The sequence below is a fragment of the Staurois parvus genome, unplaced genomic scaffold (assembly GCF_062004578.1).
Source record: "Staurois parvus isolate SC_StPar_1 unplaced genomic scaffold, SC_StPar_1.0 ptg000300l, whole genome shotgun sequence".
Lineage (NCBI taxonomy): Eukaryota > Metazoa > Chordata > Amphibia > Anura > Ranidae > Staurois > Staurois parvus.
In genome coordinates, this window is record NW_028318096.1 from 136852 (window position 1) to 153701 (window position 16850).

General features: G+C 47.0%; 1 protein-coding gene across 2 annotated transcripts in view; it reads right to left on the reverse strand.

Moving 5' to 3' along the window:
* The window catches only part of MGST3 (microsomal glutathione S-transferase 3), a 34540-nt gene extending 20211 nt beyond the window's left edge, over positions 1-14329 (reverse strand). The window contains exons 1-3 of one of the 2 annotated variants that reach the window (XM_089683070.1): positions 14183-14329; positions 5541-5664; positions 85-158 (exon numbers count right to left, since the gene is read on the reverse strand). In XM_089683070.1, the coding sequence (XP_089539196.1) occupies positions 85-158; positions 5541-5657 (191 nt within the window). In that variant the 5' untranslated portion in view covers positions 5658-5664; positions 14183-14329. Of the gene's footprint in view, positions 1-84; positions 159-5540; positions 5665-13806; positions 14007-14182 lie in introns of those variants that run through there. The other variant, XM_089683071.1, reaches the window with a different exon arrangement.
* Between the last annotated feature and the right edge of the window lie 2521 nt (positions 14330-16850).

Genomic DNA, 16850 nt, shown 5'->3' on the forward strand with positions numbered 1-16850 from the left:
TCTCACTATACATAAAAGTGCTACTGATTAGTAGGGTAGAGGGCAGGTAAAGCCATGTATGAAATCTCAGACACATATACTTACGTATTTTGATGTGCCCGCTGTATGCAGTTAAAGATCTTGCCATTTTCTGGGTCATCACTGTACATGTTTGGATACTTGTAGGAAGGAAATGAACAAAAACACAGTTAACATCAGAAATCACCAACATTTCTCTCTTTAAAAATAACAGATGAGTTCAATACTGTATGGTCAGCCTCAAGAAATGTAAAGTTACAAAATCTTTCAAGATGGTTAGTAAATGATCAAATCCGCAGGAATAACTGCAGATCATACAAATTGGTGCTATTGTTGGGATCATTATTGTGTTTCACAACATACAACTAAATTAACCAATTAAAACAAAAAGATAGTAAACGCATTCATCAATTTACAAAACAATATCCATTTCCACACTGTTTTATTCAACAGTGTTAAACAGATAGCAAAATGTACAAAGTATTAAATAGCAGAATCTCTTTATTAAAACATCCCTTCATCTAATCAATGGATATGAAGTAGAGAGCTTAAAAAGACCAGCCCTAAACATGCATTCTCAAGCACCTAACAAAGGGCACAACAAGATTTCTACTGAAAGAATCAGAACGGACACATCATACTAACTGTTGGTTATGCCCTTTGTGCTGATTCTTGTTTTTTTTTTAGTTTTTGCTAAACTTTAGCTTTATTACTTACCAAAACACTGAATGAGGCAGATCAGGATTTCTAACATCACTTGCTGCATTCTTATCCCAGGTCACTCACTCAGAAAGAAGGCAAACAAGACAACTAGGGAACTAACATGTTCAGAAGGAGGTGAGCAATGGTAAATCCAGATTCCCCTCAGTGCAGGCCACTTAAAAAGGTGTTAAAGGATAAGTTCACTTTTCGTAATATGTTACACCCATATTCAGGGTTTAATATGTATCAAAAGGACCGGCCCCTGCTCCTTCGTTGTGACAGCTAGTGGGGGATATTTTGCCCCCGCTAGCTGTCACAATTTTAAAAAATGTGGCCAAGTGAAGCTCCACCCGCCCGGCCATGTTACTCATTCACAGTGTTCTCTGAATGGGAAAACTACAAGTTCCGAAAACGACAACCTTTGGTAGGGGTCAGAGACAGGTTTGATTCTACTGCAGTGATACTTTAGAGCAGAGTTTCTCAACCAGGGTTCCTCCAGAGGTTGCTAGGGGTTTCTTGAGAAAATAGCAATTTTTGCCTCTCAGGAATGTTCCCACTGACACCATTGATCTTTTTAGCAATCTGTAAGGGGGTAATTCTTCCCAATGACTACGAGTGTAAGGAGCATTCTTCCAACTGACTATCACACCAATGTATCATGAATTGTAGATAAAGCCATTTTTTAGCAGGGATTCCCTGAGACTGGAAAATTACATCAAGGGTTCCCCTGTGTTGAAAAGGTTGAGAAAGGCTGCTTTAGAGCAACAGAAGTGAGCATTTTTTAATCAAGCTGAACATTAAGAGGTGTATTTATAAGATCATTTGCATAGCAATTCACCCAGTGAAAGTGCATTTCATCTATGTGAATAGTGCAAAAAAACAAATGTTATTTGGTTTTTCATTTATCTGAACCAGAAAATATCTTGGGTATCTAGAGGGCAATAGGTATCACAGGTTTTGTTGTTTTTACTTTTAAATCAATGAAAAAAACAAAACAAAACAAAAAAAACATTCAACCAGCACAGGAAATAGCCTATAACCCACTTGCCCTCCTGAAGATTTACCTCCCTTCATGACCAGGTCATTTTTTACGGCGCTGAGTTACTTTAACTGACAATTGTGCGGTCATGCAAGGCTGTATATAAATGAAATTTATGTAATTTTTATCCTACAAATAGAAATTTCTTTTGGTGGTATTTTTTTGCGCTATAAACAAGACAATTTTGAAAAAAATACAAAAAAAACAAAAAAACAAAAAATCCACAACAATATTTTCCACATTTTGCTAGAAGACATACCCAATAATATCGTAATATAAAATAGTAAAATGTCTTCTTAAATTTAGGCCAAAATGTACTCTGCTACATCTTTGGTAAAGAATCCCAGTAAGTGAAAGTTATGTCTACAAATGGCGGTATATATACACTTGAATTTTTATTTTTTATACTAGTAAGGGCACCAATCAGCTAATTATAGCGGTACTGCGGTGGGCATTCTGACACTAACTGACAGTGGGTGGCAACCTACTGCCACGGACATCTCCTGTGACACTAATACAGTGATCAGTGCTAATAAAAAGCAAGGACATGAGTTTGCCAGCAATTGGACATGGGGTTGGAAGGACAGGTTTGAGTCTAGAGTGACAACTAGGACTTTGGCTTGCGGGGTGGGACTGATGGTGGCGTTATTGGGCGTGATGGAGAGGGTGGGGTTGGGGGCGCAGGCTGGGGGGAAAATTAGGAACTCGGTTTTGGAAAGATTTAATTTGAGGAAGTGAAGCGACATCCAGTCTGAAATGTCGTTCAATAGGTGGGTGATACGGGCAGAGACTGAGGGGCTGAGGTGAGGGGTGGAGAGGTAGATTTGTGTGTCATCGGCGTAGAGGTGGTAATGGAAGCCGTGGGAGTGTATTAGTTGGCCAAGGGAGGAGGTGTAGATGGAGAAGAGAAGGGGCCCGAGGACAGAGCCTTGGGGAACCCCAACAGAGAGGGGGAGATGGTAGCGTTATAGGTAACGCTGAAGGAGCGCTGGGATAGATAGGAGGAGAGCCAGGAGAAAGCAGGGTCTCTGATGCCAAGGGAGTATAGTTTATTAAGGAGGAGGGGGTGGTCAACTGTGTCGAAGGCCGTGGAGAGGTCGAGGAGTAAGAGGACTGAGTAGTGGCCATTAGCTTTGGCGGTTAGCAGGTCATTAGTGAATTTGAGAAGGGCGGTTTCGGTGGAGTGTAGGGGACGGAAGCCAGACTGTAGTGGATCGAGGAGGTCGTTGTCATTGAGGTGGGAGCTTAGGCGAGTGTAGACCAATCGTTCAAGGAGCTTGGATGTAAATGGCAGCAGGGAGATGGGTCTAAGTTTGCTCAGGTTGGAGGGGTCCAGGGAGGGTTTTTTGAGTATGGAGGTGATGTGCGCGCGCTTTAGGGGGGAGGGGAATGCGCCAATAGAGAGGGAGAGATTGAAGATGTGGGTGAGGGAGCGTAGGATGGAGGAGGAGGGTGCCCGGAGGAGTTGTGTGGGGACAGGGTCAAGGGGGCAAGTGGTGAGGCGGGCTTCTGTGAAGACCTTAGTGACCTCTTCGGTGGTAGCAGGGCTGAAGGAATGGAGCGTTGGGGAGGCTTTAGTGTGCGGGATATTAGGTGTGCAGGGGGTCAGGGCGATTGCGAGGTCAAAGGAGGGGAGAGTTGCGGGGCTTATATTGGGAGGGAGACTAGGTGGGGAGGTAGATTGAGCATTGGCGATGTCCTTACGGATTGCATCGATCTTGTTTTGGAAATGGTTGGCAATCTCGTGGCGGTGAGTGAGGTACTGGGTGGAGGTGGGGGGGGGGGGTGGAGGAGAGTAAGGAGTTGAAGGTGGAGAAGAGCCGGCGAGGACAGGTGGAGAGGGTGTTGATGAGGGTTACGCAGTAGGCTTGTTTGGCGGAGTGGAGGGAGGAGGTGTAGGTGAGGAAGGTGGATTTGTAAAGGGTGTACGCTTGAGGAGATCTGGTTTTGCGCCATAATCACTCCAGCGCACGACTGCGTTGTTTAAGATTTTTGGCGCGGTCGTTCTGCCAGGGTTGAAGCGGTTGTGGTCTGATGCTGCATGTGGTTAGGGGTGCTAGGGAGTCTAAGGCAGCTGACAGCGAGTTGTTATACGCAGTAGTGGCCAGGTCGGGGCAGGATAGTGGAGGGATACTGTCGTACAGACGGTCAGCTGTGGAGTGAAGAAGGGCAGGGTTCAGGTTGCGGAGGTTACGGCTGGTGATGGTATGACGTTTGGGGGGGGGGGGGGGGGGGGGAGGTGTTTGAGGACGGGCAGACGGAAATGATAAATGCCCCCTGGTGGTTTTCTTTAACCACGTGCCTACCGGGCACTTATACCCCCTTATTTACCAGGCCAATTTTCAGCACTGTCGCACTTTGATTGACAATTGTGTGGTCATTCAAGATTGTACCCATATGAAATTTTTAGAATTTTTTTCGCACAAATAGAGCTTTCTTTTGGTGGTATTTAATCGCTGCTGGGCACTTTACTTTTTGTGCTATAAGCAAAAAAAGTGCAAAAAATTTTGAAAAAAAAAAATTTTTTTGTTTCTATTATAAAATTTTTCAAACAGGTAATTTTTCTCCTTCACTGATGTGCGTTGATGAGGCAGCACTGATGGGCACTGATAGGCAGCAGTGAAGGGCACTGATAGGCGGCACTAATGAGGTGGCACGGATAGGCGGCACTGATAGGCAGCACTAATGAGGTGTCACGGATAGGCGGCACTGACTGACATCACTGCTGGGCACTGACTGGCACAACCGCTGGGCGCTGACTGGCAGCACTGGTGGGCACAGGTGGGTGGCACTACTGTGCACAGGTAGGTGGCACTTCTGGGCACAGGTGGCGACATTGCTGGGTGGCACAGGTGGGCGCACTGCTGGGCACAGGTGGGCGCACTGCTAGGCACAGATCATCAGGGCACTGATGATCAGTGACCCTGATGATCGGTGCCGATCCCCACTCTGACAACTGCCGGTTTTCGGCAGTACTTTCCTCGCGATCTGACAGCGTGAGGAAAGTGCAGCCGAGAACCGGCATTTGCATTTTCCCGGTGATCAGCGTGTCATTGGACACTGCTGATCACGTGGTAAAAGGCCGCTGTGATTGGCCTTTTACCACGTCACGTGATCAGCTGTGTCCGTAGGACACAGCGATCACGGAGATCGCCGGGTGCGCGCCCCGAAGGGCGCGCAGGCGAGCGCGTTCTGGGAGGACGTCATATGACGTCCACCCAGAACTGGCCAGCCGCAGTGCAGCCGTCATTCGGCTATCTGCGGTCGGCAATTAGTTAAAGGGGGAAGTGCAGGAAACAAAAACCACACACACACACACAGACATTCACCTATATGGCTACAGCATTGGTCTGACGCTGCAGCTATCCCCACTGGCTCTAACCCTAAGAACTGAGAAATCACGTGAGCGCTGATCTCTCATTCTTTGGGGCCACTCTGAGCACAGATGCTGATGACCAGTCACAGCTCTCTGCTCTGCCTTCCAGCGATCACTGAAGTGACAGGCAGGAGAGAAGAAAGAAGTGGCTGGCTCAGACTCCCAGCAGCTGAGTTAGCTGTCAATTAGGCATCTGGGTGGATCCAGACATTATTGTTGCGATCTTGGGTCACAGGAGTGCACAAGTAAAAGCACTCCTGTGACCCACAAGAGAGGTATGACCAAGAGAGCTATGGCCATACTTCTCTTGTAATAGACCACTGCTTGTGAGAAATTACACTGCACTGGTAACATGTTATGCTCTGGGAAAAGAGCTATAGGTCATTTGAGGAAGGTGCTTCTTACCTCTACTTTATATTTCTTGCGAGCTATGGACACCTTTATAGCCAGATGAGCGACCATAACAAAGCTTGCTGCTCCTGTGAGGAGCACATACCCATGTTCTTTGGAAAGGACCACCATCTTGAATCTGTAAACAATGAAAAACACATATGGATGTTATTTTATGGATTAACCTCTACAAATCAGAACTGTATTAATGCATTGTAGTCTTTAGGTGGCACTCCTTTACAGAACAAGGGTTAAAGCCCAACTCCAGCCAAAATTAAACCTCCTCCCATTCATATAAAAATCAAAACTTCTACGAATGTTTTTACTCACCTATGTCTGCTGCAATGTGTCCCTTGCCAATCCCTCTTCCAGGAGTGGAGACTGGTGTACCATCACTGCAATCTCTGCCCATGCCAATCGGTCCCCTTGTCCTGACATGATCATGCCAAATGAGTCTTCAGGACCTAAGAGGAACCTGAGGCTGTACAGTTCAACCAGCTAGCAATGTCGTCACTTTTTGAGCACGGAATTGGGTAATAAAGGAGCTTTGCAGGTTTTGATTCAACTTGCTCCCAACCAGGCTAATTCTGACATTTTCAATCTGCATGTAAAAATCACCATTTTTTTGCTAGAAAATTACTTAGAACCCCAAAAATTATAGATATTTTTAAGCAGAGGCCCTAGAATATAAAATGATGGGTTTTGCAATCTTTTATGTCACTGCATTTTTACAGCATTTTTGTTTTTTAAAACACACTTTAATGGCTTCTAGTGCACACAACACCACAATATAATACCCATTTTTTGGGTGAAATATAAAAGATGATGTTGCACTGAGTAAATAGCTACGTAACATGTCACGCTTTAAAATTGTTTCCACTCGTAAAACGGCACCAAACTATGGTACCTAAAAATCTCTGTAGGTGACGCTTTAAAAGCCTTTACAGGTCACGAGTTTAGAGGCGCACAGGAGATCTGGTGCTAGAATTAGCATTCACATGTGTGGGGTGATTTCAGTTTTCATATGCGTGCATTCACCTTTGTGTGTGAGTACTTTGGGATGGGGGGGCGCTTTAACTTTTTTTTTTTTTTTTACTACTCACTTTTATTACTGTCACAAGGAATGTAAACATTCCTTGTCACAGGTACTCTTTTAGACCCCAGATGTCTCCCCTGCCCCTGACAGCATCAGATCAGTCCAAGATCGGTTGGATCCGATGCTTGTACTAGCCGGTAATGGCAGGTAAACAAAAAACAGAAACTGGAGGTGACAAAATACTTATCGCTGCCAGTTTGAAGCTGAATATTGAAGGAGCAAGTAGGAGAACCTGATGTCCAGTGATCAGCTTTAATACAGTACAAGCCTCAAGCTGTTCACTGCATGAACCCATAGGTAGGCCTATTGGATGTTATGATCGAACCCCTCAAAAGCCTCCATTATCTAACTGGAAATATTGAAACCACAGTTTTAATTTAGATATCTGATGTAACCATGCCAGTCATCCCATAATACATTAGGGTGGCCTCCATGCATAATACACTTATCAGATGATTTCCCCCTTGTCCAATCAGAGAAAGCCTTGTGTTCAATAAACAAAATGTAAGATGTTTCCTGAATGGCTGAGGTATGGAAGCGAGAGACGTGTTTAGTGCAAGACATGGGAAATCATTCCAGCACCCAGAAGAGGTCAGTAGAACAAGCTATTACAGTCATTTGCAGGATCACAGGTGGGCCTCTGGCTTATGAAGAATTAGATTGCACCAAAGTAAATTTCCAGGCAAGATAATTCCTGGAATGCTTTGTTAAAGCTAAACTCCAGACAGATATTAAATACACACATTATTGCAGCTCTGTATTAATTAGCGTTTTTTTTTTTTCTAAAGAAGGCAGCATAATTACCTTAATCTGAGCAGATTTAGCCGTTTGCATGGAGTTCATCTGTAACTGTATGCACATGTACCTGGGAGAATTGCTGGTGTTTTAATAGCAAAGGGCTAGCAGACCAAATATTAATTAGACTGTGTTTTCCCTATTTATGAACTTTGTAAGTTGTTAGAAAACAAATTATTGATCGCTTTGCATCGACTGGCAGCACTGAGATGCTTTGATCATTAATACAATCATATTTAGATCAATAAGATTACATAGTGGAACCAGAGATGTGATCAATAATTTAGGATTGTACTATAAATTATGATTATAAAAGACAAGTATGGGTTTTGGGGGGGGGAATTTATACCCACCTGGATGGATGCAACATTGATCTGATGCTCCATCTGTGCCCTGCCATCTCTGCAGTGAGAGATCAAACACCCTCTGATCACTCAATTCTCCCCTCTGCTCTGAGCAAAAAGCACTGACTTATCAGCTCTCTGCTCTGCCCCTCCAGCACTCACTGGAGAGTCAGGCTGTGGAGGGGGAGGGGGTGGGGGCAGGGGCGGGAGTGGCTGACTCAGGCTCTTAGTGAATTGCTATGGAGGTTGTGCCAGCTGGCAGTCCAGGCATCTGGGTGGATCCTGACTATATGGTTGAGGTCTTTTCAGGGCCTGGACCAGCTCTGTGATGGCTAAAGCCAGCTGAAAATGGGTTACAGGAGTGCAGAATGAGCTGAACTCCCGTGGTCCATAGGGGTACAGCCAGAAAAGCTTTGCCCATGCTTCTCATATAAATTAAATTTAATATCTTGATTTTAATATCTTGATTTAAGATAATCTTAAATAAATAATTTATAACCATCTTAAGAAACTGATCAAAATCCATTTCCCTGTGTGTGGCATATTGATCAAGGGGCTTGTAAGCTACAAATCGATCAGAAGAGTTCGATTGGAAAAGAAATCAATGATTTATTGCAGCATGTATGGCCACCATAAAATAAGCACATGAAAAAGGCAGACAGTAAGTGAGAGCACATTTAATATGGCAGTGAGTGGTCAGACTTCAGGATAATTCAGCAGATTTATGGAGTGGGTGTGTGGTGTATGCGTAATCCCCAGTGTGCCACAGACACACCTAAACTTATGATGTCTCAGCAATATGCTTAACCACTTGAGTGCCAGCCTGTAATACCCCTTCATTACCAGGCCAGTTTTCAGTTTTATGAGCTGTGATAGTTTGACAACTGGCAATTACTTTATCATACAACACTGTATTCAAATTAAATGTAAAGTATACCACTTTTTTTGAGAGAGGTAGAACTTTTTTGGTAGTATTTAATAGTCACCAAGGTTTTTATTTTTTAACATATAAAAGGGAAATAAAATACCAAAAAAGTAAAAAAACTGCTTTCCATAATTTCTGCTAAAATAAAAAAAAACCGTCAGCTCAGTATTAAATCCCCCAAATGACCCTTTTTGCAAGGTAGACACAAGGTGATCTCATTTTTTTTTGCCAGACTTTTGGAGGGAAATAAAAAACAAGCTGGTTTTTAGAGGGTTAAAATGAAGATTGGTAATGGTGCACATAATTGTTTAGGTTATATACAAAGGGGAGTGGTGGTGAAGGGGTAAATGCAGAGGTCATATAAAGTGACTGGCTTGAGATGCAGGGGTTAATGTGCAGGATAGGGAAGGTGAGGTCAGTAGAGAGACTGGCAGGGGTTAATGCACAGGATAGTGAAGGTGAGGTCAGTAGAGAGACTGGCAGGGGTTAATGCGCAGGATAGTGAAGGTGAGGTCAGTAGAGAGACTGGCAGGGGTTAATGCACAGGATAGTGAAGGTGAGGTCAGTAGAGAGACTGGCAGGGGTTAATGCGCAGGATAGTGAAGGTGAGGTCAGTAGAGAGACTGGCAGGGGTTAATGCGCAGGGCAGGGAAGGTGAGGTCAGTGGAGAGACTGGCAGGGGTTAATGCGCAGGGAAGGTGAGTTCAGTAGAGAGACTGGCAGGGGTTAATGCACAGGATAGTGAAGGTGAGGTCAGTAGAGAGACTGACAGGGGTTAATGCGCAGGGCAGGGAAGGTGAGGTCAGTAGAGAGACTGGCAGGGGTTAATGCGCAGGATAGGGAAGGTGAGGTCAGTAGAGAGACTGGCAGGGGTTAATGTGCAGGATAGGGAAGGTGAGGTCAGTAGAGAGACTGGCAGGGGTTAATGTGCAGGATAGGGAAGGTGAGGTCAGTGGAGAGACTGGCAGGGGTTAATGCACAGGGCAGGGAAGGTGAAGTCAGTAGAGAGACTGACAGGGGTTAATGCGCAGGGCAGGGAAGGTGAGGTCAGTAGAGAGACTGGCAGGGGTTAATGCGCAGGATAGGGAAGGTGGGGTCAGTGGAGAGACTGGCAGGGGTTAATGCGCAGGATAGGGCAGGTGGGGTCAGTAGAGAGACTGGCAGGGGTTAATGCGCAGGAGAGGGAAGGTGAGGTCAGTAGAGAGACTGGCAGGGGTTAATGCACAGGATAGTGAAGGTGAGGTCAGTAGAGAGACTGGCAGGGGTTAATGCGCAGGATAGGGAAGGTGAGGTCAGTAGAGAGACTGGCAGGGGTTAATGCGCAGGGCAGGGAAGGTGAGGTCAGTAGAGAGACTGGCAGGGGTTAATGCGCAGGATAGGGAAGGTGAGGTCAGTAGAGAGACTGACAGGGGTTAATGCGCAGGGCAGGGAAGGTGAGGTCAGTAGAGAGACTGGCAGGGGTTAATGCGCAGGGCAGGGAAGGTGAGGTCAGTAGAGAGACTGGCAGGGGTTAATGTGCAGGATAGAGCAGGTGAGGTCAGTAGAGAGACTGACAAGGATTAATGCGCAGGATAAGGAAGGTGAGGTCAGTAGAGAGACTGGCAGGGGTTAATGCGCAGGATAGGGAAGGTGAGGTCAGTAGAGAGACTGGCAGGGGTTAATGCGCAGGATAGTGAAGGTGAGGTCAGTAGAGAGACTGGCAGGGGTTAATGCGCAGGATAGGGAAGGTGAGGTCAGTAGAGAGACTGGCAGGGGTTAATGCGCAGGATAGGGCAGGTGAGGTCAGTAGAGAGACTGGCAGGGGTTAATGCGCAGGATAGGGCAGGTGGGGGTCAGTGGAGAGACTGGCAGGGGTTAATGTGCAGGATATGGCAGGTGAGGTCAGTAGAGATACTGGCAGGGGTTAATGCGCAGGGCAGGGAAGGTGAGGTCAGTAGAGAGACCGGCAGGGGTTAATGCGCAGGGCAGGGAAGGTGAGGTCAGGAGAGAGACTGGCAGGGGTTAATGTGTAGGATAGGGCAGGTGAGATCAGTAGAGGTCAGTAGAGAGACTGGCAGGGGTTAATGTGCAGGATAGGGCAGGGGAGGTCAGTGGAGAGACTGGCAGGGGTTAATGCGCAGGATAGGGCAAGTGAGGTCAGTAGAGAGACTGGCAGGGGTTAATGCGCAGGATAGGGCAAGTGAGGTCAGTAGAGAGACTGGCAGGTGATCAGACATGTAGGAGAGGAGGTGGTGAAAGGTTAATGTGGGTGTAGATGAATGAATCAATGAGCTGCCGCTGCAGAGCCATTCATTCTTTTTCCCCATTCACGGAATTATCTCCGTCCTCTGTTTCAAGTAAAAGGGGAGGGATCTACAGCGTAAATCCACTTTTTTTTTTTACATTGTGACCACCGTGATTGGACATCACAGGGACCGCAAGGTATGCTTGCAGCCACTCCATACACAGAAGTTTGGGGCTGGAACAGACGTCCCGTGGTCTTTATTCCAGAGTTCGGATATAAATGGTGGTGGGTGAAAGGGTCCACCAATCATAAACCCACTCTGGTAGACAAGGGGTTAACCACTAATATGGTGGAACTGGAGTTTAGGGATGGTAACACTGCTTAAACAAGGCGTCTATGGAACAAAAAGGATTTTCATAAACCAATGGCAGCAAGAGAAATAGGCATTGGGAAGGCCCCGTCACCTTGTCCATTCAGGGCAGACAAGATCTGTTCATCACCCACCTGGACCACCTATTTATACTTACCTTTCACCTCACTATACTTGTATGGGGAGACTGATCTCCTGCATGATGCAGCCAAATACGGGAAGCATGGAACATACTGTGTACAATATAGGAGTATTTTAAAACCCAGGAGGCACAGGTGCAGCATACAGTCACTGGAAGTCTGTCAAAATCAATAAAAGGCTGAAACAAGCAGCAGCTGTGCGCTGTTCCCAGTGGTACTCACGTACCTGGCCATATGTGAATAGGGACAAACCTCCAACAGACTTTCTGCATTGTGGGCTAGGATCAGAAGAGAGGGCACTGCTGATGCAACCTTCCCAGGGGGCACCGGAGGCCCTAGCTACATCACCAGTGCCTACTGCAAACCAGGAGGTGGAAGAAAACAAATGCAAGTTTTCCAAAAGCCTCTTCCACTGTGACCATTACTTAGGGGTCTATTTATAAAACATTCATTGGATAAATGTCAAACATCTACTGAGCCTGCATGAATTTCACCCGGAGTTCCTCCAATATGGCGAATTCTTCTGATTATCAGCATCATATAGTGGCCACAATGCAGTACTTGTTCTGAAATACTACAATCAGAAACAATATTGAATTTTGGCCACCAGGTGAAGCTGATGATCATAAGAAATATCATATTAGAGAAAATAGGAATGTTTTGTAAACAAACCCCTTAACCGCTTGCCCGACACCTCATAGCAGATGTACTGCTACAGGGTGAATATACATGATTTTACATTTCCGGGTAGGGGCACACATGCATCGCCCTACCCACGCTCCTATTGGCTCGTGAGGATGTCAATCGCCAAGTCCCGGTTTTCAGCCGGGATTCGGTGAAGCTGAGAGGGGAGAGATCTGTGTGTAAACACAAAATCGCTCTCCTGTCAGCATGGAGGTGCTGCTTTCTATCTCCTTGCAAAGCAGAGATAGAAAGCAGCAGGTCTGCTTAGTAAAACACAGTACATAATAAAATCACTCCCTAACACACAGTTAACCCTTTGATTGCCCCAGATGTTAACTACTTCTTGCCCATTGTCATTAGTACAGTGGCAGTGCTTTTTATTAGATGTCAGATGCAGGTAATCAGTTCCCTCCCAGTGTCAGACTGTCCACCGCAGTCTCACAGTCCCGCCATAAGTCGCTGATCGTCGCCATTACTAGTATTACAAAAAAAAAAATCCCAGTATTTATACCGCCATTTGTAGACACTAGAACTTTCACGTAAACCAATTAATTTACATGTATTGGGATTTTTTTTTAGCAAAGCTATGTAGCAGAATACATTTTGGCCTAAATTTTTTTTTTTATTAGATACGTTTTATAGCAAAAAGTCAAAAACCGCAATGGTGATCAAATACCACCAAAAGAAAGCTCTAAGGGGAAAAAACTACAAATTTAATTTATGTACAGCATTGCATGACTGCGCAATTGTTAAAGTAATGCAGCGCCAAATTGCAAAAAATGGCCTGGTCAGGAAGGGAATCTTCTGGAGGGCAAGTGGTTGTAAAGGCTCAAGGTTTCTTTTTTAACTTCAAGCATGCTATGTAATGCGCATGAGAGCCTAGGCTCTGCCAGTACTCTTCCTCTTCATTGACTAAGAAAGCAGTGGAAGCCAATGGCTGTCAATCACAACCAGTGAGCCAATGGGGGGCTGAGCCGCGGCTCTATATGAATGGACACGCAGAGCAGTGGCTCAGGAGTGAGCCTGCTCAGGTGCCCCCATAGCAAGCTGCTTGCTCTGGGGGCACTAGGCAGGGGCTCCAATGGGGGACTCAAGAAGAGTAATCAGGGCTGCTCTGTACAAAATCACTGCACAGAACAGGTAAGTAGAACATATATTTATTTTTGTTTAGAAAGAGAAAAGCAGTGGAAGCTATTTATATTAAAAGTCAGCAGTAAAGTATTTGTAACTGCTGACTTTTTTTGGGGGGGGGGTGGGTAAAGGGGAGGGGGATGGGAGACTGAAGCTCCGCTTTACTTTTGATTGAAATCCCCTTCCCAGTGTGTGATATACTGACTGATTGGGTTGTATATAGCGATGAGCCCAGCTGAGCGATCCCGCCAGGAGGCTGATACTGTACTGGGCCAATCATACACAGATGAGGCATATTCCTTGGCTGCCTATGATTGGCCCGGTACAGTGACATCTTCCTAGGGGGGGTCACTCAGGTGGGCTCGGACCAGGATCTGAACACATCAGAGCACAATACTACTTGATACTTCCTATCAGAAAAGAAATCCTTTATTGAGGCGTCTATGACCACCATATGCCATCATACTGAACCATCTGCCATTGGGATTTCTGTCTACACTCATTGGGGTCATTCTGATGAGATTGTTCTATTTTGCTTGAAATCGATGGATGTACATTGTGCGTCTTCTCACCAATTCATAGAACCCATCATATTACTGATCCTGTGATCGGATCGGATGGTGTATGTCCCCATCAGTCATAATAGCGGTAACCTTCCAATCACCAGCCGTGTCCCTGGTGTCACTCCGCATTCCTCCTGTCACACAGAACATGAGTGACACAATGGTGATCCCGGGGCCGGGAGGGAGGTGATCGGTACCCTGGTGTACACTGCTCGGTGACCGGCTCGTCCTTCCTCCGCACTGTCAAGGTGACACAAACCGGAAGCCGCTCCCAGAGGAATCCTCCACTCCACTACCAGTCACCCCTGAGAAGAACGGGCCGTATAGGAGCTCCTGTGACTGAGCCACCTACCTGTCCGTATGTACTAAGAAGCATATCACCTACCTCAACTTCTACTGCCCGGACCGACAAACACCGACACACCGCCTGAGGAGACTCCCAACTGAGAACAGAAGGGGGAGGGGACTCTGTACATGCCCCGCCCATCACAGTACGTGCTCCACAACGTGTGACATATGTAAAGTCATGCACAGGGTTTTATCTACACTATATTGTCAGAGGTACTGGGCCAGCCCTCCTATCCCAGCCCTCCTATCCCTGGATTCAGGGGTTCCAATCACCTCCATGGCCACAGGTGTATATAATCAAGCACCTAGGCATGCAGACTGCTTCTACAAACATTTGTGAAAGAATGGGTCACTCTCAGGAGCTCAGTGAATTCAAGCGTACCGTGATAAGTTGTCACCTGTGCAATAAATTCATCCGTGACATTTCCTTCCTACTAAATATTCCACAGCCAACTGTTAGTGGTATTATAACAAGGTGGAAGCAACTGGGAACAACAGCAACTCAGCCATGAAGTGGTAGGCCACGTAATATGACAGACCAGGGTCAGCACATGCTGAAGTGCACAGAAGTCCCTAACTGTCTGCAGAGTCAATAGCTAAAGACCTCCAAACTTCGTGTGACCTTCAGATTAGGACAACAGTGCATAGAGAGCTTCATAGAATGGGCTACCATGGCCGAGCAGCTGCATCTGTTTTTGTGTTGTGAACTCATCCTCCATTACCCCCTGGATGAGGTCACAACACAAAACAGGCACAGCAAAACAGCAGTTTAGGTGAGAAAACACAGGTGCAGTTTATTTACAAGAGGAAAAACATCAAAACACAAAGAAAACATGAAAATAAATCCTTGCCAACTTGGCCACTTACTATACACACAGCTTCCCTCGCTATCAACTAGGTGCAGCCTTATGCTACACACAGTCCCTGTCTCCCTGTTAATTTGAGGCTAGCCACATAGGCATTTGTCTCACAGACAGGTCTGATACTCCCAGCTCTACTCAGAGACAGGTCTGATACTCCCCGATCTACTCAGAGACAGGTCTGATACTCCCCGGTCTACTCAGAGACAGGTCTGATACTCCCCGGTCTACTCGGGCACAGGACTGATACTCCCCGGTCTACTCGGGCACAGGACTGATACTCCCCGGTCTACTCGGGCACAGGACTGATACTCCCCGGTCTACTCAGAGACAGGTCTGATACTCTCCGGTCTACTCAGAGACAGGTCTGATACTCCCCGGTCTACTCGGGCACAGGACTGATACTCCCCGGTCTACTTGGGCACAGGTCTGATACTCCCTGGTCTACTCGGGCACAGGACTGATACTCCCCGGTCTACTCGGGCACAGGACTGATACTCCTCGGTCTACTCAGAGACAGGTCTGATACTCCCCGGTCTACTCAGAGACAGGTCTGATACTCCCCGGTCTACTCGGGCACAGGACTGATACTCCCCGGTCTACTCAGGCGCAGGACTGATACTCCCTGGTCTACTCAGAGACAGGTCTGATACTCTCCGGTCTACTCAGAGACAGGTCTGATACTCCCCGGTCTACTCGGGCACAGGACTGATACTCCCCGGTCTACTCGGGCACAGGTCTGATACTCCCCGGTCTACTCGGGCACAGGTCTGATACTCCCTGGTCTACTCGGGCACAGGACTGATACTCCCCGGTCTACTCGGGCACAGGTCTGATACTCCCCGGTCATCTCAGGCACAGGACTGATACTCCCCGGTCTACTCGGGCACAGGACTGATACCCCCCGGTCTACTCGGGCACAGAGCTGATACTCCCCGGTCTACTCGGGCACAGAGCTGATACTCCCTGGTCTACTCGGGCGCAGAGCTGATACTCCCCGGTCTACTCGGGCGCGGGACTGATACTCCCCGGTCTACTCGGGTGCGGGACTGATACTCCCCGGTCTATTCGGGCGCGGGACTGATACTCCCCGGTCTACTCGGGCGCGGGACTGATACTCCCCGGTCTACTCGGGCGTGAGACTGATACTCCCCGGTCTACTCGGGCGCGGGATTGATACTCCTCGGTCTACTCGGGCGCGGGATTGATACTCCTCGGTCTACTTGGGCGCGGGACTGATACTCCCCGGTCTACTCGGGCGCGGGACTGACACTCCCCGGTCTACTCGGGCACAGGACTGGTTCCAGGATGGAGCAACTCCCTATGCAGGCTGGGAAGTTTTATAGGAGGCCCTAATGAGCCTACTTGCTTCAGCTGGGCTCATTACCTCACTGCTGAAGGGCTCAGCACTTCCCCCTAGTGGAACAAATCCCCATAGAGCCTGAATCTAGGACAAATGTACCTGCCATCCTGGACGCAACCAGGTGATTTTACCTGCCTACTGTCAAACTGTGGAACCTTTCAGCGTCAAGTGCCTCGTTGCATCACTACCTGCCAACTGCTCCCTGTGCCAGGTGGTGTCGGTCCCATCACTTTCTGCAAGTATTGCATATACATCTGTGTATAAGGGCAATAGGATGCGTGGGTGTTGTTCATACACCACTGAAGCAGAACATGCTGCTGACCCCCCTCCAAGAAGTAATTTGCTCCCTGCCCATTGGGGCTCACATTAAAGGGATACATCCAAGACACATCATTGCAGAGTACTGGTCCAGCTCAGCAACTTGGAGACTGCTCCTGTCCTCCTGCTGAACTGCAGGAACTTTGCAGATCTTTATGTCGTAT